Source organism: Rhipicephalus microplus, chromosome 4 (assembly GCF_043290135.1).
Source record: "Rhipicephalus microplus isolate Deutch F79 chromosome 4, USDA_Rmic, whole genome shotgun sequence".
Taxonomy (NCBI): Eukaryota; Metazoa; Arthropoda; class Arachnida; order Ixodida; family Ixodidae; genus Rhipicephalus; species Rhipicephalus microplus.
In genome coordinates, this window is record NC_134703.1 from 21,135,692 (window position 1) to 21,160,475 (window position 24,784).

General features: G+C 48.5%; 1 protein-coding gene and 1 long non-coding RNA gene across 5 annotated transcripts in view; one reads left to right on the top strand and one right to left on the bottom strand.

Annotated features, from left to right (window-relative positions):
- The window catches only part of LOC119171546 (uncharacterized), a 671,663-nt gene that overhangs the window by 633,556 nt on the left and 13,323 nt on the right, over positions 1–24,784 (top strand). For all 4 annotated transcript variants that reach the window (XM_075892259.1, XM_075892255.1, XM_075892256.1 and 1 more), the window contains one exon: positions 15,071–15,186. In XM_075892259.1, coding sequence (XP_075748374.1) covers positions 15,079–15,186 — 108 coding nt within the window. In that variant the 5' untranslated portion in view covers positions 15,071–15,078. The remainder of the gene's footprint in view (positions 1–15,070; positions 15,187–24,784) is intronic.
- Positions 21,944–23,965, bottom strand: LOC142814186 (uncharacterized). The gene is made up of 2 exons (XR_012894838.1): positions 23,611–23,965; positions 21,944–23,200 (listed from the first exon to the last, which is right to left on the bottom strand). It is a non-coding gene; the product is annotated as an uncharacterized LOC142814186 (long non-coding RNA).

Consider the following 24,784-nt stretch of genomic DNA (forward strand, 5'->3'; position numbering starts at 1 on the left):
TCTGCCGCTGATCGGGCTCTGTTCTTTTGTCGCGGGCTGCCCGGATGCCCTTTTTGTTGTCGTCATCTTCGTTCGGACGGCCGGTGACGCCGAGTCGCTTCTTCTCTCCCTCCAGAACTACTTGCATTTTTGCTTCTCCTTTAACAGCCTTTTTTTTTCTGTTTTGTCTGCCGTGTTCGTTTCAACTTTTAACCATGCTGATCGCTTAAGTGCGCATTTTCTGGAGCGCTTCTTTCTTGCTTATTTTGTCCCTGGCGAAAGTCCTGCGCGTTTATGTATTCTTTCTTTTCCGCGTGTGGGCGCTGTGTCGATCCCGATCGCCTCCCCCACCGACTCGGTGCGTTGATCTCCCGGTCGTTGGTGTTTCTGGCCCACGGCCGAGGGAGAAAGACCCGCTCTCCACTCGTGACAGTGTGACGCAGCGCCAGGAAGAACTGGAGCCACGGCTCGCCCTCCCCTGGCTGTTTACAGTGGATGCATTCATTCGCACGTTGTCAGCTTGTTTCGGCTGTCCTCTTTGTCTCGGTAATGTCTTTCTGAAACACGGCATCTTTCTCCTCGACCCGCGTGGTCCAGGGTACAGGACTTGGGGACCGTTTTCCTGGTTCCCGATCGCCTCCCTCGACAGCCGCCTTCACCCTTGGCGATAAGGGCAACGTTAAACTTTCTGGTCGAGGTTATGCACAAACCCCCCCCCCCTTTTTTTTTTCTTCGTAAAAGCATCAGATTTCGTTGTTTCTTTTTCTTATTTTTTACGCACACTGTGGCTGCTTTCTATAAAATTGAGGGACAATGATTCCAGGTCAAGGTCAGTAAACGAGAAAACACCGCTCTTGATGTCTGTGACAACTCGGCACCCATGTTAAGCTTTTTCGTGACAGTGAGCCACAGCTACCGAAATAGTGTGTACGAAAAGCCGAATTTTCCTTGTTTCTAGCGGGGCGGAATCACCGCACTACACGCTTTGCCCTATTTTTGCAGTCGTGTACAAGCGTGTATTAACAAAGCCTATGTTCATCTCACCGTGACAGAATTTAAAAAAAAAGTAATCAGTTAAGTTTTTGGAAAGTCCGAGCAATCAGTTCGTTCCACATGCTTGGCACTTCGTCTGCAGCGCCTCAGGCCAGTTCGTTTCGCAAGTTTCAAGATCCCGTCGGCTGTCCCTGTCGCGAGCGCTGTATATGTGGCCTCGTTCAGCTCCAAGCAGTTGTATCTAAATAGCAAGTTGCCTGTGTCTACAATGCAGCTAAAGTTGGTTGTATCGAACTCTCACCTGGTCCAGTGGTTAAGGTTACTAAGTACCAGGGGGTGGCACACCAGGCACGTGCCCCCCCCCCCCCGAAATTGTTTTCGCCATGGCATAGACAGCGAAAATGGCCGTTATAAGGGAGTGCCCCTCCCGAAATCAAGGTGGTGCCCCCCCCCCCCCCGACAAAAAATTTCTGGCTATCGGCCTGCTAAGTGCTATCCTGGACTCTGTAGATTTCCACAATTTCGTCAAATTTTGTAATGGAGGAATTTCAGACCAATCGGAGAGATCGTAGCAGCACTACAGGCCAATCAGGTGTGAATAATGACAGAGTTTGACGATGTTCGGGATGGCGCCCCTTGACTGCTGACCCGAAGATCGTGGGACCGAATCCCAGCGCATTTCAATGGAAGCGAAAAATGCCCGTATGTTAGGTGCGCGTTAAAGAAGCCCACGTGGCGGCAATTTCCAAAGCCCTAAACAACGGCGGATCATAAAATATTATGGTTTGATGACGCACAAGTCCAAGACATTATTTTACCTATCCAAATCTTCTTAATCAGCCATAAGTAACCTATACGAAATGACGGTGCCCGCGGTTTCTATAAATCTTTCGTAGCATTTGCGGCTTCCGCAATCGTCACTATAAGTCCTTAGCGCAACTAACCAGTTCTATAACGATTACTTTCGATCGTGAGTATAGTTGCTATCTAATCACCACGTCATCAGGACCATGTTGTATTTTTCCATGAAAGGTCTCTCATCGTCCATAATTCTTGCTTCATCAGACAGTTCATTTATCACATGGACTACTGATCTATTTTTGTGCCGGCTTACGACGAAACGATTGCCCAGAAGGCGTTTCGTTGAGCTTCCCCTAAATAGCCCATGTGTTTCTCCTGGAACGGGAAATTATGGAAGCCCGTCTGCTCTTAACGACCGCATTTGTGCGACCCACTGATGCAGTCGCTGCTTTCCTGTACTCCGTGTTTGGTTCTCATCAGCGATGAAGTATTGCCGAACCGATTTTATTATCCAACTCTCCTATGTACCCAAAAACTAATTACCGAAGGGTGACTGTTCTGCGCTTACTCGCGTCAACTTCATGCGCCCCTCTCAGAAACAATGTTATCGTTGTAGCGTGAGCAGATATCAAACGATTATCTACTGTCATATTTTTCGCGACTTGAAACGTTTGTCCCGGATTGCTTTTTTTCCCCCCTTGATAGGAGAAACTTTTTTTTTGTGTGTGTGACAAAGCTCCTTAGGCCCTTCTCCGTATGTAATCTGTAGCCACCCCTAGATTATGGCTTGCTCAATAGCTGGCGTTGTGTGTATATGTCCTTGGGAATAAAATAACAAGATGACGTTAGTGGTTTTCACAGCATATCAACGGAGTGAATATTGATGAGTGGGGCGAATCATCCGTCCGTTCGTTCATTAGTCCGTACATCTATCCGTCTCTGCTTCCGTCTATCAGTGAGTCCGGCCGTCTGTCGGTCCGTCCATGCTTCCATCTGTCCGTCCGTGCTTCTGTCCGTCCGTACTTCATCCGTCCATCCGTGCGTCCGTCCGTTTGTGCGTCCATACTTCTGTGCGTCCGTGCTTCTGTCGATCCGTCCGTCCGTGCCTCTGTCCGACACAGGGACGGGCGCTTCACCCCCCTCATCATCATTCACTCCGTAGATATGCTGTGATTTTCTTTCCCGATTGTATGTCCCGCTCTTGTAAACGAGTGCCGTGAAACAGCGGAACAATATTCACACATAAATCTGATTTATATTGTAATAGTACTATAATGGCATATACATTTTATTTGTTTTTATTGACACTCTTTGTAGGTGACTTCAAAATCAGCACGAATGGGGACGTTGACGTCATAGTTGGCGCAGCGGCTACTCCTCGGCGCAGGAACATTTAAGTTTTTTTTTTGTTAGTTGGTGAATTGGGATTTTCGTTGACCCACTTCCTTAGAACATATTAATACATCGTGCGTTGTATCACGTGGCACAAGCGTTTCTGCTATATTTTACGCGATGTATTATTTCGTGAATCTTTTAGGAGCCCATGCTGTCCCAATAGTTCTTTTTATTCGAGCGTTTTCGACTATTGCAAGTTCAACATTTGTTTACGCAACATTTACGCTAATCGCTGCGTCTTTTTATAAGTCATGGCTGTATAGTACAAGTACTTGACATATCGATCACGCTAAATATGTACAACACAATGAGCGAGAAAAGCAGCCTGTGAACGAGAGTATTTGGTTGAAAAACAAACCTTACAGGAAAGCCGCCTCGCAGATTATTGCAAACTGTCCCTACATTTCGTGGTTGCGTCGTTGATGTGCGAATTGTGATTGCCAAGTGTGGAGCCTTTAGGTGTTTGTGCATCGGACCGCGACTCGGATGTACCGTTGTTCGCTACACTGCGACGAGTGTTGGAACGACATGCGTGTGAAGCATGTGGAGCATCTCTAACACGTTTCTCTTCCCGTCTTTTATACACATCTACTGTCACCATGCTTCAACTATCACCCCGGCTTCCGCGTCTATGCACGTCATCTCGTGCTTTAAACCTATAGCGGATGATTATCGCAGTCGGAAGCGGCTTTAGCGTCTGTTGGCACGCTGTTGCCAGCGCGCTGAACGTCGTCCTCTTGCATGCAGCGTCTTTCGATAGTTCGGGCGCAACGCCGAGGCAAAATACTCGCGGCCCTCTCCACTTTGCCACTCGTGCCTATTTGTCAATCCTTTCAGCCAGCTCGGGTTAAGAAAATCGAATTTTCCTCGGCGTTTCTTCCGGGTAGCGGAGCACCGCAGAAGAGCTACCCATACAGGAAGCCCTTATGAGCATCGGATGTAGAGCTGCTTTTGGGGTTCGGCAAAGGGGAAGCTGGGTAAACGATCCGCCGAAGAAAAAGAAAACCGAGCCGATCAGCGGGTTCTCAGCGCAACCGCAGTCCGCACACACGGGCAAAGCTTCTCTGTATTCACGCCTGCATCTGGAGCATGAACGAAGCACGCGTCAAAGGAGCTGTCGCCCCGTCTCGGCCTGTTTGGGGGCTGTAATGCGCCGGCATGCAGCGCTCGAGACGTATGTGTATACACGTCAGGCACACACGCACGCGCTCTGTATGCTTCCAGCGAAGCCCCGCGCGTCTATTGCGTAATCGGATTACGGCCCGCGACGTCTGGTCGTCGCATAATGGTGACGAGTCGGGGCGACGCGGATAAAAGCATCGCGAATCCGAGCTCGTGGCCCATCCGCATCTTCCGATGAAGCTGCAGCCATGGCGGGCGCCTAAGTGCGGTATCGCCAGATTGCGGCGCGTAATAAACGTATGCGCCCGCTTTTCGGAAGCCCTAATGCTGCGACCTCCGTATATACGCCGCCGTTGTGCTCTTTCCGGCTAACGGCTGCTCGGGCCCGTTGGTTTTACCAGGCTGCGTCTGAATGTCTTTCTAACGGACGCATATGCGGCCCCTGTTAGCGCACAATTGGCGAAGGTGCGAGTGCGAATATGCACTATTTTACGGATGAATTTCCGTGTCTCCTTGCGGCAGTGTATCTTTATCAGCTAAATGAACGAACAGACTCAGGCGGATGAAGACGGTTGGATTGTGGCATTCGGCGTTTCAGTACAGAAAATCAGAAGTGGCGGAAATCATATGTCTTACGTAAAATCGTCTATACGTGCAATGCTTCGACGTTTCCTTCGCCGTTGCAGGCAAGTGAGGCCAGCAACCGACACGTCAATTTCTTTTACGGAAGTTTCCGGGACAAGCCAACGACTTGCTGTTCATTTTTAGATGCGGGGCATCTAATACTCGAGGCTTGTAGTGCGGCGCCGTCCGCAAGCTTCCTCCTCCTTCTTCCACCATCTGTGCATCCCTTCCTCCTCTACACACTGCGCGCGCTTCACTCCTCCACCATCTGTGCACCTTTCCTCCTCTACACACCGCGTTCGACATCTACAATTCTCCTGATTCTCCAGTGGACGCGCATGCGCCGTCGCGCTTCGAGAACATTCAACAGCTGACAGTGCATGCGCCGTCGCGCTGTATATATACTCAAGGTCGGCGCTCGCTCGCTCAGTTGCCGCTCGTCGGTTGGTTTGTACGGCGCGTCGACGTCCAAGGTCGCGGGGAAATGAATTCCAACGAATCCACAAACACAATGATCGACGTCCCTTCGACCAGCGCCGCCCTTTCACATACGTGTGTACGTGTTCACTCATTTAACACCCCCTCCTACAACCACGTTAACCAATTTAGCCATCGACCCAAGTAAGTCGCAATTTAACACCCCATTTCACAACCACGTTAACCAATTTAGCCATCGACCCAAGTAAGTCGCACTTTAACACCCCGTTAACCAATTATATGCTCCGCATCCTCCTCAGTGTTCCCCCGAGGGAAGCTGCGGGCAATTTTTTTTTTCTTCTTCGAACTGCAATGATTTTTTTCTAGACAACGCATGTGGTTCATAGGAGCCATTCGATGGTGTGTATGTGTGTGTGTGTGGGGGGGGGGGGGGATGTTCGACGTAATCTTAGATAGCCTGCTTTGAGTCCATGTCATGCGAGTTGCCTGAAATACCAATAAGCAGCATGTCGCGCAATTTTACTGAATAATCGTAAAGAGTAAGCTTCCAACAATGAGCCCAATGGTGGTTGGTGCACAGTTGATCTCTGCAGCGGGTTCAGCAACAATGCATGGCATAGCCCCTTCGCACGAGAATTTTCGGAAAACACGCCTATCGGCTTCTGGCCATGCCTTCGGCGCTCGCAGTACATCGATGCCGCCTTTATGGCCTCGCTACGCGGTTTAGAGAGACGCGCGAACCTGCATCCGGCGAGCTATGCGCAAGAAGCTTTTCCAGGCAGGTGCATTCACGCACACCGCACAATGAGGCGCAAATCGTTCGTCTGAACTAGCGACGGCAGCTCGGATCTCTCGCCGTGCATCCTCCTCTTCCTATCGAGTTTTTTGCTATTCTTTTTTCTTTCTTTTTTCATCGTCTTAAAATTTACCGTCCTATTTCTCGAGGCATGCTTGAGAAGCTGGCTGCAAAGCCTGCCCTAGAATTTCAGCCGCATATCCTCCTCGTCCTCTGGGTTGTGCTCTTTCATTTTTTTATATCTTCCTTTGTCTCCTTTCGATCGCCCTGTTTTTTTTTTTTTGCTTCTGAATCGTGCCGCGATTGCTGGCGTCTGTGTACCTTGCTAGACCTCCTGGTAATGCGAGCGCCTTGCATTCGAATGCATTCTCATAACGCTGCATATGCATATAGCACAATCCGTGTATATGGGCAAGTCGCTAGCCAAGCGAGTGGATATATATGGAACCCATAGGCTGCCATAAAAAGGAGGAAGCCAGCGGACGAGGAGGACGAGGCGAGCTATCGGCCTTTAAAAATTCATATCGACACTCCTAAGCGTTCGGGACGGAACGCGTAATAGCGCCGTAAAGGACGCAGCAACGTGCCATAAAGCTGCCTCGATCGGCAGCTACAACGTGCACGCATATAGATTCCTCTCTTGGGTGTGCCAGGTGGAAAGCATGAGTAAACAATTTGAGTTCGGCCAGTGTGTGTTTGTGAGGGGGGGGGGGGCGTTGCCGTATATTCGCCTTGTACGCGGTACGTATGGCTGTATTGGTGGCGGCTCTTAGAGGATGAGGCTGGCAGGATGTAACAAGAAAGAACGAAATAGAGATCCTAAAAGGGGGGCCGAAATGAAAGCAACGCCAGAGAAACGAAAGCCGGACAGGCTTAGCATGTTTCTCTACTCCCGTTGTGCGTCCTTATTCTTGCTTCGTGTGCGGGAGAAAGCAGAAGGAATAAGGAGGTAAGGGAAGCCTAGAGTGAAAGCGCGGATGGGAGAGAGACGGCATACGGGGAGAACGCGGGACTGAATGGAGGGAGCAGAAGGAAAAGTGCCTTCCCGACGACGACGTTCATTGCGTCATTTGGTTGTAGGAATTCGTGCTGCGCGTAGCACGCTCTGTCACTACGCTGGCCAAGACGTTTGCGTTGCCAACCGGAATAGCAAGCGCAACAGTCGCGAGCTTTTCTTTGACATTGCGTGGCGGCTTGCGCAGCTGGAGCCTTTTTTTTTTAGAGGAGAAAGAAAGCGCGGGGCTGTATGTGTCGTGCTGCGCTTGGCGTTGCTTGTCGTTGGTCGCGTACCTCCTTTCTCTTGCTCGGCGGCCGTTATCCAGCCGCCTTCGCCTACTACTACTTTCCTACGTGGAGAGGAAATGAGGGGGGTCGCTCGTGGAGCACGAGGTTGTGCATGTCGGAGCAGGCTTTCGAGTGAGCCGAGACGCAACGAAGGGAGAGAGAGAGCTAAGGGCACGCTCCGAGTCGGCGCGGTGAATGCGAGGAGGGGAACAAGAAGCGGAAAATGATGCGGATGTCGCCGAGGAGGAGATGGAAGCCGGCAGAGAGGGCGTTCGCACAATGGGCCTTTTGCAAAACGACGGAACATCTTGGGGGCGAGAAATGAGACCGTCCTTTGGCCGAATCGCTCGCGCTTCCCCTCTCGATGTGTACCTTCTGTTTTTTTTTTACTTCTTCGTATGATTATTTACGTGCGCCTTTTTACGCGCAGCGGTGTTTTAGCATATGTTTTTTTTTCTAAGAACCTCCGTTGGTGTTTCGGCGTCTTGGAAAAACACGCGCTGGGGTTAGCCACGCGGGCATTCGACCCGTACTATTATATACCTGTCTGCCAAATGTCCTCTCCCGCGCTTTCCTGTAGGTGGGTCGTTAATTTCCCGCTTCTCCAGGCATCTTTACCTGTGCAAGCGAAATATCAAATCATTTGTCACAACCTCCTAATAATGATGATAATAGTAACTTGGAAAGTTTGACGCCCCCGTATTTGGAGGCTCCGGATAACTTTGACCACCGGTCGCAGCAGGGGTCGTGACGAAACGCTAAGGGTCCGTTTATGTTGACTGTCGTCATTGCGCGTTAACAAAGCTGGGTGGTCGAAATTTCTGGAGCCCTCCACAACGGCGCAATCATATTGTGCTTTTCGAACTCACATATTAGTAAATTTGTTCGGCTGATGTTATTTCATACGAGTACGCGAGCCTCTAGCCTTCTATATCCATCAAAAGGTGTCTTTCCGGCCATCGAACTGTAGCGTGATGAAATATGGCAGCTGTTTTACAATAAGTTAGAGTAAATATACATGTTGTAAGGGAGCAACTCATCGCTTCAAATAGTATTCGTTTTTCTCGGGATAAATTTCACCTGTTATAACAGTTCCTAGCCCGATGCGTGAATTGCACTCGCTTTTTCCCCCAGTCTTACTGGACGTGCTCCTATCCCCTGTAAAGACCAAAAATTGATTAAAACACCGTGCTTTATAATAAAAAGCAGTTGCTAGCTCTACGGTAAGGCAACCCTACATACTTCTAGTGTAATTTTAGAGGGTCATTGTCCTCAGTGCGATTACGGGCCATGCCTGTGGTGTGACGGGGAAATTGTGCATCATGTGTGCGTTAGTTATCTCTTTGGATATATCTAAAAGTTTGGATTGACCCGCGAAGTTGACTGACAATATGCGTGCATTTCATTTTGAAGGACACAAGCGAAGCTGTGGCACTTTGAAAACAGGTGTATCTGTAGCTGGCACTGCGTTGTAGATAGCGCTTATTTTGCGCGCATTCGATACCCCCACCCTTTCCTCTTTCCAAAGTAAAGAGAAATAAAAAAATAAAACAAAGAATGTCCGTGGGAGGATTTCGTTTTTACTGTAGATAGCGATAAATTGAGAAAGCAATTTATGGAAGCAGCATACAGCATGATTGTTCTCTCTCTTTCTCTCTCACTCACAGAGAGAAAGAGACGGGTCTCTCCCTTTCTCTCTTTCTGTGAGTGAGAAAGAGAGAGAGATACCAGGTCTTTAACCTGCCCCTTTTCATCCATTTGACTCATGCTGTCATAGAGTTTGCATGAGGTTGAGTATGTTGCTTTCCTCTGTAATTTGCTCGGAGCGGAAACTGGCCGGTGATTTTACCATCTTGGCTTAAGCTGTTGCCTGGACATTCCGAATAAACGGTGCACGTATGTGGCTGTGCGCGTGCGTCGACCCTCTGTGTGCATCCTGTTTTGCGGCGAATATTCATGTGCGCGATTAGTAAGCAGATAACCAAGCGTACACTTGAGCATATCAAAAGATCACTCGATGCGTTCTCCAAGCTCCTTGTGCACGGCATTCGTCGATGGCAGTGTGATATGTTTATAGTTTCCTGCCTGATTTTGGTACATTCGATTCGCAGATGCGCTTACGTGACAGTATCGACGTTTATAAAAAGCTTTACGGTTTGTTCAGCTGCATCACTGCGAGTTCGCGGCACTGGCCCCGTTGGGTAGCGTGTTTTTTTGTTTTTGTTTTTTTTTGTATTCAATGAATAGCCGTTCAGTTGCCCGCTCGGTGCGGCCTTCTGTGCAGATAGTGGCCTTACTGTGTCGCTTACACCGGGACTGGACAGACGTGTCACCGAAACTGACACATCGAGTATGTCAAGGCAATTTTAGTTCTGCCTCTGTAGCTGTTTGCCCATTGCGTTTCAAAGGGGGCGTCTGCATCGTTGAATTCTCGCCTTCTCCGCGATGTCTTTTTTTACAGCGAAAGCTGTTATGAGATCAGAACACGGGTCACGCTCGGTTGCACAAAATATTAAAAAAAAATTGCACAAAATATTTAACAAGTGTGTAGCGGTTACCACGTTTCTCCAAAGAATTACGAAGGATGGCATTGTGAATGCTGGCCTACTACACGAAATTTATGATTATTTATGGCGTACTGGGTGTGGTTGTAACAGTTGTTCAAATAGTGTTTATAAAATGCTTTGAAAGGCCGCTCTTCTAGCTTTCGCTGTGACTCCACTGCGCGTTCCGTACATGCATGGTGTTTTTATTTTCACCACTACGATAGATTGAGTGACATGTGGGGTTTAACGTCCCAAAACCACCATATAGTTATTAGAGACGCCGTATAGTGAAGGGCTCCGGAAATTCCGACCGCCTGGGGCCTGGGGTTCTTCAACGTCCACCCAAATCTGAGCACACGGGCCTACAACATTTTCGCCTTCATCGAAATTGCAGCCGCCACAGCCGGGATTCGATCCCGTGACCCGCGGATCAGCAGCCGAGTACTTTAACCACTTGGTCACCGCGGCGGGGCTCGCCACTACGATTAAAACTGTCACATATATATGTTAGTGTGACAACTCGCATAGTGGTTCAGACCTCGCCGTGGCGGTAGCATTTTGATGGAGGCTGTCACACTGGTCCCGTTAATTAGGGAGGCGATCGCCGGGCTAATTCCAAGGGCCGAAGTATCGGCCCCCCGAACCGCACCACGAAAGCGTGGACAATTTAGAAGTGGTCCGTTTTGGCGCGCCAGCGGACGCCGGCTGTGGCCCAAAGAACAAGTCAGAGCCGAGAGTTGATAAACAAACAAATTATATTCTCAATAATGGCAGATCGAAAACAATACACAAAAATGCACACTCCACAATAGTTGCATACAATATGTCACCAATCAAACCAATCAATCAACGTACTACACAGTACAATCAGCCACACTTGGAACAACGGACACGGACAACAATACGCACTACAATGCAGTCGCATGCATTGAACAACCAAGACACTTAAAGACTAGAGAGATAGAAAACCTATTCAGTCCAAAGTTCTTCGAACCAAAGTCTAGATGATATTCTTCCGAGAATCACTCACTCAAAGTCCAGCGTTGTTGTCGTTCCGCAGCCCTCGAAGTTTCTCTTCCAGGAAACCTCCCGTCTTCAATTGGCCACTCTTCAAACTTCAACTTCTTCGCCGGAAACACGTCGGCTTCACACACGCAGCTGTTGCCACGTGCCTTCGCTCAATAGCGGTAAACACACACTCTTGCCTGTAGCTCGAGTCGTCACCCCTCAGGTGGAAATCCTCTTCATCTCCGGCTTCGTCCCTACGGACCAAAACCTTCGCCGACTACACGGCGGAATCCCTACGCGCTCTGGCGCTCACTTCCGTCTCCTCCTGATCTTTCATCTCGGCTGCTCGGTTAAATACCTTGCGCGCGACATTCCAGACGGTTCTCGTCATTTCGTCGGCGCGATACGCAGCGAAAGCTGGGGAGAGGTGCGAGACGGTTCGACTGCACTCCCGGGAGGATGATTCAACTCGGTTTGACCACGCCCCGTTCGTTCTAGAAAAATCGCGGGCTTGCTGGGCCGCCGATGCGGGGTGAGGAGGTTCGTCTGCGACGCCACGCTTCCGCGAGGAGAGCGCGCGCCCGGGGAGCCTTGGATGTTTGTTTTCTTTTTTTTTCTTTTTTGACCTCGCGGCGTTTCTCCCGCCCGTTGTCGCAAGAATTTGGCGGCGCGCTCTTTTTTTTAGCGCTCGTTCTGTGACAGAGGCGAAATGTAGTATGTGATGTTAATGCACGTGAAAGAAGCCCAAGTAATCGAAATTATCAGGTGCTTTCTACTAAGCCCTCTCTAATAGCTTGAGACGCTTTGGGACAAAACACCGTGAAGCAGCCTATTAAGTATCAGGAGCTTTCATAGCTGGTATGTGAATTTGCATATATTTTGCTATTAGATATATATTTTCTCTGGATTCCCCCCACCCCTGCAATAACGCCCTCGTGGCGCTGGAGGTACTAGTATAAATAAAATAAAAAAATAAAATCGCGTGAGATTTGGAGTTTCAAGTCGCGAATTTCTATGACTGCAGCGCAGTACTTCTCTTCACGCACGATTTGTCGGGCGAAAATTATTATGAATAGCTTTCACATGACGTCATGGGCTCATCTTCCTAACGCGCCGGTACTACAATATGGTGGCTATTATGACGTAGACGCGGCATATTCACTGCTTTGGGTAACCTGCATCATTGTGATTGAGATGCAGCCTATGCATCATTGGCCGCTGTACCTGAATATCGGCAGAACAGGCGTGATGTTCTCATAACACTAAAGTGATGTCATTTATATCACAGATTCCCACTGTACTGGTGCTGCAACATGGTGGCTTACCTGACTGCCTAGTATTGAAGCTGCCATCAGTAGAAGAGGCAAACAAACATCTATAGGCCGGAACTCAGTGCAGCTTGCCGCCTGTCTTGCAGGCTGTGTTGTATGCACACTGCGGTCAGTACAGTACCTTCCAATGGCGCTGTACTAACTTCGCATAGCCCGCAAAGAATGTTCACTCTTCTAATCGTACTGTGACCGGAATCTACGCGTATGGGCATGGTGTAAGAACAATTTTTCTTACACCGTGTGCTATGGGTAACCCTGGTAACCGCTGGTCTGTTATCACTTCTAATATGCAATTGCTTGACACTGTCAATAAGCCTCAACATTTCGCTTAACAACGTTGAAGCTTCCTGTACTAATGCTTTGGGAGGTCGGGGTAAAGCGGAAAATGTGCTACCTTGACGAAGACGGGAAACAACGAAATGATATACGACTTGTAACGCGTCGTTTTTTTTATTCATAAGCGCCAAAGCTCGCGTGTCGTACGAGCTTGCATAAACGCCCTTAGTCGCGCATAAGTTTAGTCTCTATAAATAATTTGTGCGGAGTAAGTTTAGACACCGTTGTCATGCGCCACTCGGCCGGCATGTGCTTTGCTTGTGGCCCCGCCGCGGTGGTCTAGTGGCTAAGGTACTCGGCTGCTGACCCGCACGTCGCGGGTTCAAATCCCGGCTGCGGCGGCTGCATTTCCGATGGAGGCGGAAATGTCGTAGGCCCGTGTGCTCAGATTTGGGTGCACGTTAAAGAACCCCAGGTGGTCAAAATTTCCGGAGTCCTCCACTACGGCGTCTCTCATAATCATATGGTGGTTTTGGGACGTTAAACCCCACAAATCAATCAATGCTTTGCTTGTGGCTTCTTTCGAGCGGTAGAACTGCCGCATTATGTGAACAAGTGACGGCCACGTCAAAATTACTCACTGTAAGCGAACTATACGCCCTGATTTGATATTCTTTCTTATTCGAATGTGCGCAAAAATTGTTCCCTATCTTTCAACGAGAGAGCACACTGCACAGTTCCAATCCGCCGTGCATCGTTCGCGGAACGGTACATGTATACGCGAGTCGCCGGCACATGTGGCGCGAACGCTTACCCCATGACAGTCGCGTTATAAATGCGCGTTGCGACTTGCATGCATGCATGCATGCACCACACGTGCGGTACATCGCGCTTGATGCATACGGGAGAGGGCAAGGGGTGGTGCGTGCGCCAAGCCATGCCCGGCACCACTTGTACGCGTCGCCTCTTCGTCATGCTTGTAGCCGAGGACGGAGAAAGATGCAGAAAGAAGAATATAAAAAAAAAACATGACAGTGAAATTGAAAGCCTGCATTCTGCGAAAAAAAGAAAGAAAAACTTGGCACGAGCTCTAATTTTAATGAGACCCCCCTCCCCTCCTGTGACGTTCGTCTTCCGGGTGCTTCGTGGTTCTCTTTCCGGAACAGAGCACGTGTGGTTTCGAGATGCGCCGCGTGGGACCAGTCTCTCCTCCTCTTTCTGCCATCTTCCGTATGTACTGTTCGCTGTGCTGTTCGTGCGTGGATTTTCTGTCCCGCCGACGACTCGTTTGTTTCCGGCGCTCACGGTGCCTTATCTGTGGCATTTTCGTTCTTATCTCGATTGTCACGGAGCCTAAAAACGATGCAGCGCCAGCTGCATCACTGCCACGTGTTTCGCTTGTAACGCTCTGCCTATGCCAAGCTCGCGATTTATTTGTAATATTTTGTTTGTTTGTTTTAAAGGCTGCCCTTCTGGCACCGCGCCGCGGCATGCGTCAGGCGTGCGGGCCGCGGTGCGGCTTGTATAGACGTGTTTGCATAGACGGTTGGAATTCTCGACCATTTATGTTTGAAGTTTTTTTTTCGTTGTCTTTGATTTTCCCAAACGTGCTCGTGATTTCGTGTATACATCTTTGTCCCCTCTCTTCTTCCATCCCTTTACATCCCTTTATCTCTATCTCCCAGTGCAGGGTAGCAAACCGGACGTGCGTCTCGTTCGCTTCCCTGCTTTTCCGCGCATCTCTCTCTCTCTCTCTCTCTCCGTAACTCTTTCTTTCTTATGCCTGGTGTTATTTTTTTCCTTTTTATGTGTTCATCATCATCAAAGGCTTGCGGGGTGGTGACTCCTCAAGAAGTGCGAATTTCCGATTTCTTGCGTAATATTTCTAATCTTATAGCAAGTTACTGTATAACAGGGCTGTAGCAAGAATATATACTTCTTTTTTTTAGTAAGAGCAGGAGGGGGGGGGGGTGACCATCTTTATGCATATTCGCGTGTTTTTTTTTTTTCATACGGGGGTGCATATATACGCATGCAAAACTGCGCAGCTTTTCAAGATTTTCTCCCCCACATGGTGAAATCAGGTGGTGGTGAAGAGGGTCAAAAGCGTTGAGTGCGCCTGGTGATAGCAACACTCGAGGAAATGTTTATTTGAAGCGGTGACCGTAGTCCATCCAGCCTTGATCCAGTCGGCAACTGGCGTGTGTGTGTGTGTGTGTGTGTGTGTGTGTGTGTGTGTGTGTGTGTGTGTGTGTGTGTGTGTGTGTTTGGGTGCGCGTTTGGGTGCGCGTTCGCGCGCTTTCTTCGAACGTGCATAGAAAATAATATCGCATTAAGAATGCATGCTTAGAAGTGGTTACGGTGGCTTGTTTGCCCGATGAAAATATGCTCTGGAAAGCGTGGACCTGTTTGTGCCAACCAGTAGTTATGCAGGTACTCTTTTTGTAACGCTCTTCTGCTCTATTTTTCTTTCGCAGATCCAGGGATGAACGGTGACCTCTCGAACGACACACAAGACAGTGCAACTAGTCAAGACACGGGCGACCTGGGTCAGGATGAAGACAGTATGGACTCCGAGAAAGCCCTCAATCTCGTGAGTGTATACCGACTACTCATAGTGCGTTTTTTTTTTCGTTGCATTTGCCGTATTCCAGAGTAGCACCATTGTTTGTTTTATTATGTAAGTTGCCTGGAATTGATGTCCTGTTTTACAGTTGATAATTTCATTAAAGTCTCACTGAAGGTATGAAACCATGCATGGGGGGGAACAACCATGTCGAGCAGTGACACGGCCTCTGACCTACAAGAAATATGGTAATTTTTTCGTGAGCGAGCTGCTGCGCAAGTTTGCGCGGCCTTCAAGGCTTCAACAAGTCGAACATTTTTCACTAAAGCTTTTGAAGAGAAAGGGCATACGGTGCGCGACAGCTGTAGCATAGCCAGAAACTTTTTTCTCTCCAGGGTTGGGGGATGTTGCTTTTACATTATGTTCGTACGTGCATTTGTGAGTGATCTTGTATATAAACACACGTGTAATCGAAAATTTTGGGGTATAGAGGGACGGGGAAGGTCTGTACTCGCCGCCCCACCCAAATTTATGGCTGCGTCGCTGCGCGATAGAATCGTTAATTTGACGTCGCTTCTCGTTCTTCCCACGTGGTTCCTTGCTGTCACGAAGACTCTGCAAGCTATGTACACTGCGATTACGCCGTCGAAATTCCAGCTACCCCTCGCCAAGTGTCACGCTCGTCGTTTCCCCTCACTTATTTCGTTAATAATAACAGGAACCAAAATGCTTTATGTCTTACTTGTTATCCATAACTTTTGCAAGCGCTACAACTAGGCACGTGCGTAAGACGAGCGTAGGATACAGGGCAAGTCGTGCCTTTAGAGCTTACAAAAGTTACGGATGAGTACCAAGTAGCCCGAGCCCAGTGCCTTCTAAGATGCTTGTGAAGACCACCAGACAATGAAGCGAGGAAACACACGGGGAAATCAGCTGTCATTTTAAGAAATGTTGATAATACAGAAAAGGGAATGCAGTTCACGGAAATAACTTCCAGCCAACGGAAGCAGAGTGCACTTCTTCCGCCTTGAGCCTGCGACATTGTATTCTATTGTGCTACGCTGATAGCGCTGTATTTCTCCCAGTTCACTTTTTTTTTGTACGTACGTTCTCCGGCGCTAAAAGTGTTAGCCGGCGCTATTTATGGTCATTGTGGCCAGTGTGAACAACCCTTTCATCTGCTGGCGTCACGTAGAACGTGAACCATAGGCGCGGCCATCTAGGCCACTATATTTTCAAGTGCCACATTGCACCAAGTGCCACGCCACACCACGTTGTCAGTGCAGAGGCCCTCACTATGCAAATGAGCAAGAAGTATGAGAGAATGCCGTGTATCTTACGTTACTTTACTTATTTCGTACCAAAATGCCTCGTATACTGCTCGCGGCAAAATGGAATCGTTAGTGCCTGAAGCCTGAACCTTGCGCCAAGTTTGAAACCCTTTACTTTCCGATGTATCAAAATAACATAAAATAAATTATTCATTTAGTTTCTGAATCTTTCCTTGTTTTGTTTTTTCTTATCACTTTTGGTGGTTCAGTTACTGTAGGGGGAAAAAGTCGATAGGCACAAGCGTAGTTGGGGGGGGGGGGGGGACGTTGAACCTTTCCCCATACCACCCCGAAAGCAAGTTCTGTTATGCCGTTGTTCTAAGTTTCCGATATCCATCGTTGTTCTAAGTTTCCGATATCCATCTAAACTTATCTACATGGCTCATGCTATTATATATTGAAATTTAATGGCACTTTTGTTGCCGCTCTTGCTGCTGCGCTGCTCCAAGTTCATGATTGCAAACAAGACCCCCCACCCCCACCTACACACCCAAATTGCTGGTACAGCTTTTGCGGCGAAAGCTTTTATATAAAGACTAAATAATAGGCGCGTCGTCATAGTGCCCTACAGAGGCCACTGATGTAACCCCCGTTCCTGGTTGTACTTCCTGCTTATCGCGTGCGCACCGACGGCGATAAAGACGCCGCAATGGGGGCAAATATGCCCCCATCTCCACCTCTCCGTGCCCGTGTGCTGCACGTATCGCGCACTGAAATGAGAGAGATAAGAAGAGGGCGAGCAAAGAAGCGCATTCAAGGATATAGGTGAATTGAGCTGGCCGTGAGGAAGACGGCTATGAAGAGGACGCGCCTCCGTCAATGGCGACTGCGGTCTGCCGGCTTACAACGCAGTAGAATGAGAAAAGACATGGACGTGTTGCGTGCAACCGGCCTCAGACGACATTTATTCGCGGTATCTCGGATATATAAAGGCGCATTTGTCCTCGAAGGGTGGTATTTTGATTCGTGGTATTTCTGCGATTTGTTGCACTATATTCGAAGCTGTGGTGAGAAGCCATAAATCGAAGAATCTCGTTGGAACCAACGCTTTCACAGGCGTACATGTCATCGTGAAAGCCTAAAACTTAACAATCGTAAAGAGGCTTGGCTACCCGCCGCGGTGGTCTATATGGTTATAACGCACGACTGCTGGCCCGTATAGAGTTGCCGAATACGCTTCTTAAACTTAGCATATACAGAAACTCTAGACCCCAAAGTCGCAGCACCTAATCCCGGCCGCGGCGGCCGAATTTCGATGGGGGTGAAAAGCTATAGATTCACATGCGTTTAAATTTTGCTGCATCTCAATAAACCAAAGTGGTCGAAATTTTCAGAGCCCTGGTCTTCACATAGTGTTGTGTTGGGAATTTAAACAAAGCAATTGTTACATCTCCACTGTGGCAGGGGTGATTTCAGCAAGGTGACGAATATACTCTCCCTTGTCATAAGGTTGGCTCCCTCTTTGTTCGACGACGTGCACTATATAAAAAATTGGGAGACCCTTACGCTTCGCCTTTAAGAGTTGAACGCGATAGCGAAATCCGGCCCCTTGTGCACCCTTCAACCGCTAATTGCATACTTATTCATATGTTTTGTTACATACACACGCACGCACAAAAACACGCATACAATAGATTGGACCTGCGTGCGCTATTATCGCCGAATGGGCTTATTTTCGTCGTGACACCTGTCGAACAAAATGCGTTAAAGGGGCCCTGAAACACTTTTTCAAGTAACCATAAAATGAATTCACTAGAAGAGCTTATTGCCTCACGAATTCAATGCCGCAAAAATTTTAAGAATCCATCCAGGGCGAGTGGAGTTACAAAGGTTTGTCGCATGCTGCAATTGCATTATCTCTTCTCTCGTCCAGACGAAAGCGTTGGAAGATAAGCAGGGAGGCGTGGCAGGGCAAAGAAACTACCGCGCCTCGTGACCTTGAGCACTTTCTTTCTTCGAATGCGCGGCTTTGTCCGTGTGATCGCGTGCGCACGCGTGGACTAGTAGCGGCCTCCCGTGGCTATATTGGTAACTTGATTTTTCAGTCACAGACGCACAGACGGTTTTTCGCTCATAACCAATGGGGTCAACGCCAGCGGCGGATTTTGTGCGACTCGAGATTTTTAACGCTATCGCGTTAATAACGGCGGGCCTAGTAATCATACAGGGATTTCCACACGTACAACTGTACAAAGTGTTTATTTCTTTAAATTGTTTCAGTTTCTCTTTAAATACACGAGCGTATATGCATAAGTATACTGACTTCTCAAATCACCTAACGCGCCGCTGCTGCGTCGCCATTACACGAACGCAGCATTTCCCTTAAATGACGTATTGGAAGGAAGATTTGTATAGCTACATGGGTTATGGGGGAAATAAACCGAGTGAAACCACCGACGAAGTGCTCCAATAAAACCTGCCGTCCATCTGCGGCAGTGCTAACCAAATATGCACATTTTTTTTATGACTGCCGGATTTCATTGTTTCATAAAAGTTCACTGCTCCGCATTCAAATGACAGGCCAGAAATGGGAAATCACCGCCCGGCGATTCCCGCGGTGTATGCACATTGTTTCAAACGAGCCAACTTGTAGCTAAATCGGTTTTGGAATTTTCCATTCCGGCAACGTCATTCGCGGCCCGTCTGCATTCTCATTACCCATCCGGTTATCATATACACACCGCAGGCCTTCACCCGCGCTCTGGCGCGCATATGTGCGCATCTGCTATTGTGGGATAAATGAGGCAAACAATGTGGCCCCACTTTCGCTACAAAACACTTCTCGGCTTCAAGTTGCGCAAATATTTTCTTCTTCCAAACCCGTCCAGCTATATTTCCGTTTTTCATTAACCCGTCAAGTTTTATTTATTTATTTTTTTCGATAGCTTTAGGCGTAATACATATTCTTCGTCCGCATAAAGCGGGCGCTGCTCACGGACGACGATTTTTTTTTTATTCTTTCGCTTTAGCGGCGTTTCTGAAACGCTGCCCCCCTTCTCTGGGAACATTCCACGCGATAATTACATGTCAGAGTAGGCCAGATTGAAATGCTTGAAACCAGGCCACATCATCCTTACATGGATGGAACTCGCACCGACAGCTATACGCGGCGAGCTCAATTTCGAATGCGCCCTGCGACGCAAATCCCGTGTCACCGCTTTGGCTTGGATAAACCGAAGCGAAAATAGAAGAGACGAAGGAGTCAATTACCGTGGCATTTGCGGGGAGCAAACACTTTTGCAAGCAACAATGATTCAGTGTGACGCTGTGTGTTTCGCGTTGCTCCAGCTTCTTGCGTTCGGGAAGGCTGCTCCCGAGAGATTAGTGGCCCAGTCGGGTTTGTTTTGGAAAGCGGTTGTTAACCCAAACGTGGCTCTCTACTCGTGCACCGCCCTGCATCTGGCACGAGCCTTTGAAGCCTCCTTAATTGGCTGCGATGCTGCATCGAAAGGTAATTTTGCTGTTTCACGTGCAGCCATGCTTTGCCATGTACCACCTGCTCGCGGTAATTCTTCTATCGGAATTCACCGAGGCCTGATGCAGTCTTTTCTTTTTCTCGGCGGAGGCTCGTTGTAATTTCGAGCGCGCGCACTTGCACCTTATAGCCTCATTTCATGTCCTTCTTTTTTTTATTTTAATGTTTGCGCACACCAACAGATCTGCATGCAATTCATGAGTAGGTTACACTCCCTATACTTAAATAGACGTGCGTAAATGCACAACGTTGGTATCTGTAATAAGAGTTTGCTAAAACGAGGGAATAGCGCTTGCAAGATTGGTTTTTCTGTATGTATGATTAGAGCCAAACGATATTACAGTTTCCTTGCTGATCATTAACGACTTGCAAAAAAATATTTTTTTGCGTGGGAAAAAATAAAATTAAAAGAGCTGCACGCATAATCTTCTTTGGTACTTGGAGTGAAGCGAAATCGTGAAGTTTCGCCTCAAATATATATATATATATATATATATATATATATATATATATATATATATATATATAGTTGCAGCCTTCCCTTATCTTTGTAGTGTCGGCACGGCGCCTTTCCTGGGGAGCTATTCTCGTGGTGTGTCCACTTAGTAGGCATGTTCACTTCCAATACAGTGCCTATAGAGTATACTTCCTTCGAACCTCCGCTGGTTGGCTAGATCTCTCTGCGAGCAGCGCGCCGCCTGTTTCCGGTCTTTCTTCCGCAAGGTCATTTTGACGCCACGCAACTTTCGCAAGAAATGCTGCCCACGGAGATCCTCAATTATACGCAGATCTCGGAGGCCCTGCATGAATTGTAATCATGGTAGCCCTAGAATTAGGTTTAACGCGGCCGCCCGCCTGACGCACATGACGCACACGGACATGGCCTCCTAGATTTCCCTTGCCTGCCGGATTATCGGCGGTCACTTGGGAAGCGGCCGTCGTCGGAAATATGGTCGTGGCGCCACTTAGGTAGGGGTGTCTTCAAATAAGCTTTTACGTTTTTGGAGCTTGTGTGCAACAAAAATAACGTAAAAAAGCTTTAAAGAGGCGTAAACGTAATTATATTTAACCCTACGTAAGATGTCGCCGTTATAGATGACAGGCGTTTTGCGCTCATTCAGCATGCATGGCAACCCCTTCAATACAAGGCGTAGCCTCTGAACCTAGCAAACGTCAAAATTGCCGATCTCAAAGGCCGAATACGAAGACCCTTACCCCTACGTAGGTAGCACTGCCATAGATGACGGGCGTTTCGCGCTCATCCGGCAGGCAAGGGAAATATAGGAGGCTATGACCTGGAAGGTCGGTACGCATTCGCGCATCGTTTTTCTAACCTCTCAACACGTTCACTCGCAAGTTCAGACTTCTCAAGTTTGTTTAAGAGTCCCGCTGCAGTGAATTTCGTCTACTTCCTTTTCTTTTTTACGCTGGGAATGAGTTGGCGCGTTTGGGGCGTCCACGAACGCCATGACGTCACGATCGGTGTGACATTTTATTGGGCAACTATATAGACGCGCTCCGCCGAATCGGACCGTCACCCCCGGAAGCTTTTCAGGCCTGCGCGTCACGTGACGTGACGTCGACGACGTCACATCGCGCCGGCCGGCCGGCCGCCCTTCGCTGGGTGGCTGCGCCAGCCGCGAGCGCCCTTCACGCCTACCGACTCGGGCGAGGTGCCTTCACACCATGTCCGCACGATTTATCAAGGTATCCATTGATTGTATGGTTTAACGCGCCGACGCAACGCAGGCGATGAAGCGCGCCGTAGGGGAGAGCTCAGGATCAAGTTTTACTACCTGGGAATCTTTATTGTGTGCCGAAGTCTCGTACACACGGGCGTTTTTGCTTTTCGCCTCCATCAGAAATGCGGCCGCCGCAGCCGGGTATCGAAACTGCGCCCTAGTGCTCAGCAGTGCTACGCCTTAGCCACTGAGCCACCGTTGCGGGGGAACTTATCAAGGTATCAAGAAATAATGAATATCGTGAATGGAATAATGCGTATTTATTTATCACAGCCAGACGCCGTCTGTACAAATATCACAGTGCACATTGTTCTCGGTCCAGGCAGACGACAGGCAACACAAGATGTTGCCCTTAATGCTGAAAATATGCCAAAAGTACAAAACACAATATCTTGCCACATAAAACTCAGAAAACAAAACAGATTGTAACAGCAAAAACATCCCCGAGCTTTGGAACAGAAAAAGCACACTTTCATTTAAATTGTAGGTTAGAGCAAAACATACCATTCGTTTATCATAGTAGCAGTAGCAACACAAGGTATCAGGTTCAAACACTTGCCAAAAAATACAATACAAAAGAACACTGGTGACTAAATTGTGGTCCACAGCATGATAAATGACAGAAAGAAAAGTAATTGTACTGCCACAGGTAGGTGCATGTCCTAGGGAAAAAATCAAACAAAAATCTAAGAAAAAAACAAATCACAGTGCACAACATGTCTGTACACAGAGTGCACAAGGAAAGTGTACACAGCTTAGGTACCAAAACGGACTGTACAACTGCTACAGTGGGCACCGAGGCAGTTCGAGTTAAAAAAAAGAAAAAAGTACAGCACCTTTAAAAGCTAACAACTTGTAAAGAGATACAAAACTGGAAACAAGGCTCAAACAAGGGAATGTATTGCTTGAGCCAGGTGGCAATAAGTGCAGCGCTCCTCAGACAGCATCGACAGGTTGTTCAAAATTTCCAACAAGGAACTTACTTTTTGAACTGAGTCTGGTACAACAGCGCTACCAAGGTTCTTGATTGGTGAACCTTGATAGCAGGCAAAGACTTCAAGGTTTGCAAACACGGTCAATGACGCATTCAAACAAGGTTCACGATAGTCGATAATGTTCAAAAACATGGAGCACTCTTCTTTATGAATCACAGTCCACTTTGGAGACACTGACACCCCTTGCAGGCGAGCCCTTAGTTCTTCGAGGGACGAAAACCGGTCTCGTTTTTGCTCCGCTTCATATGACGCCAGCGACTTTTCTACAGCACGGGCGAGTTGGGAGGCTTCTTGTCGGCTCCTCTTGGCGTCAGGGGTTTCTCTCGTGCTCTGGTCTCGTACTGATAGGTAGGACGGACAGCCGGAAAATACCGTTGGGACAGATCCAGGACGCAACCGTGGTACTGGGAGTGCAACTTCAATAACTCTCCCTGTCCTTGGATCCGTCTACGATGTCGTCTTCTCAATGCATGAAGCGTCGAAATGATTCGCGCACACCTGCAAAAACGTTTCAAGAACGTCTGAGACGCCACTTCTCAAAAGAAAAAAATGCGCTCCCGTTTGCATGACCGCGTTTACAGTCCGTGTAGCTAAAACAAAGTCTACCTACGTTTCGCAAGCATCTAAATAAAAGCGCTGCGCTAAGCGGTACAAGCAACATGAAAGGAAACACGGGAGCGTGATGTCACCGCACTCCACGAAGCGCTTCCACCGAGAGCTTGCAAGAATGGACGACACCACGGCACTGTTAGTGAACAAAGCGCAGCTGACCATCCTTGCTGCGAACGCTGCTGGCGTCAGCGCTTCGCGAGGCCCGGCGGCCACACGCTCAAGTATTTCCCATCATAGGTGATTTCTACCCGAACAAGCAACGACAAGCTAAGAACAGGAGCATCTGAAATTCTTACCTTAGTGCACGAAGTCGGCACGAAGTCCTTCCTAGGAATGGCGCGTAGCCATTGTTTGAGAGCGTCGGCGTCTTTAGGGAAGGAAAACACTTGTATCTTCTTTCCTGTTTTGTAGTTGCCGGTGCATCCGGGTACACAACACTTATTCGGCATTGTCGCATCACTCCAGCATCACGCACGGAAACGAAATTGCCGCAAAACAACAACGGAAAGCAACAAACGTGAAACACCGTCAACACCACGCCGCCGAACCGTCACCACCGCCGCCCGCGCTGCGCTCGCTGCCGCTGCGGCTTCCCCGAGAGTCGGCCGGCCGGAAATGACGTCAAATTGCTGGGCGCAGGCCTGAAAAGATTTTCCGGGGGTGACGATCGGACACGTGCACTAAGTAAGAAATGACGAGAATCGCGCCCCTGTTTCAAGCTTAGGGTGCCCTGATACACGTTCTCTCCGCTCCGTGGGTGGGGGCCACGCATCGAGGCTCTTTATGGCAGCGTTACTCAGCGGGAGAAACGGATCAACTAAATGCCTATATCCCGCTTCACTGAAACACGCATGTGGCATTAAACACTCGCCAATCCGTATTTTTTTTTTTTTTTTGGTGTATACGAAGCGTCTCTGTCGTCCTTACGTGCCGTCTTAGAGAGTACCTTTATTCCAACGTTATCAACAACCGTTCAAAAAACTATTCATTGAAAGTTTTCTTGCGTCAAACGGTGGCCCCCTGGTGACGCGAGAACCCCTGGGCACCCGCTTTACCTTTCGATTTTTCTGGCTTTGCTCCTACGCGAACACGCGAACCCGATACTATAGCTCGAGCTCCGTGCACGCTCAGGCTTGCAGCTCGCAAATTCATTGTGTTCCCAATTCCAAAACTCTATATACGGAAAAGTGTGGGTGTTTATCCCCGTGGCAATGCACTATAGGCTTCAGGGCGTGGTTCGAAACACAACTAAAAATGTTTTCGCTTTGTGCATTCATTCGTTTCAGCGATTCGGCTCATGTGTCGGACGAGCTTATAGGAGGAAATTCACTTCGCACATTTGCACAGCGTTTATATAAGAGCTCACACCAGTTGAGTTTGATGGCGTAGTTCGCCGCCGTTGCCGTTGCAGCTATCGCTCACATATAGTAAAGAAAGCAAGTTTCTGGGGCTGTGTCGAATCTGGGCTTT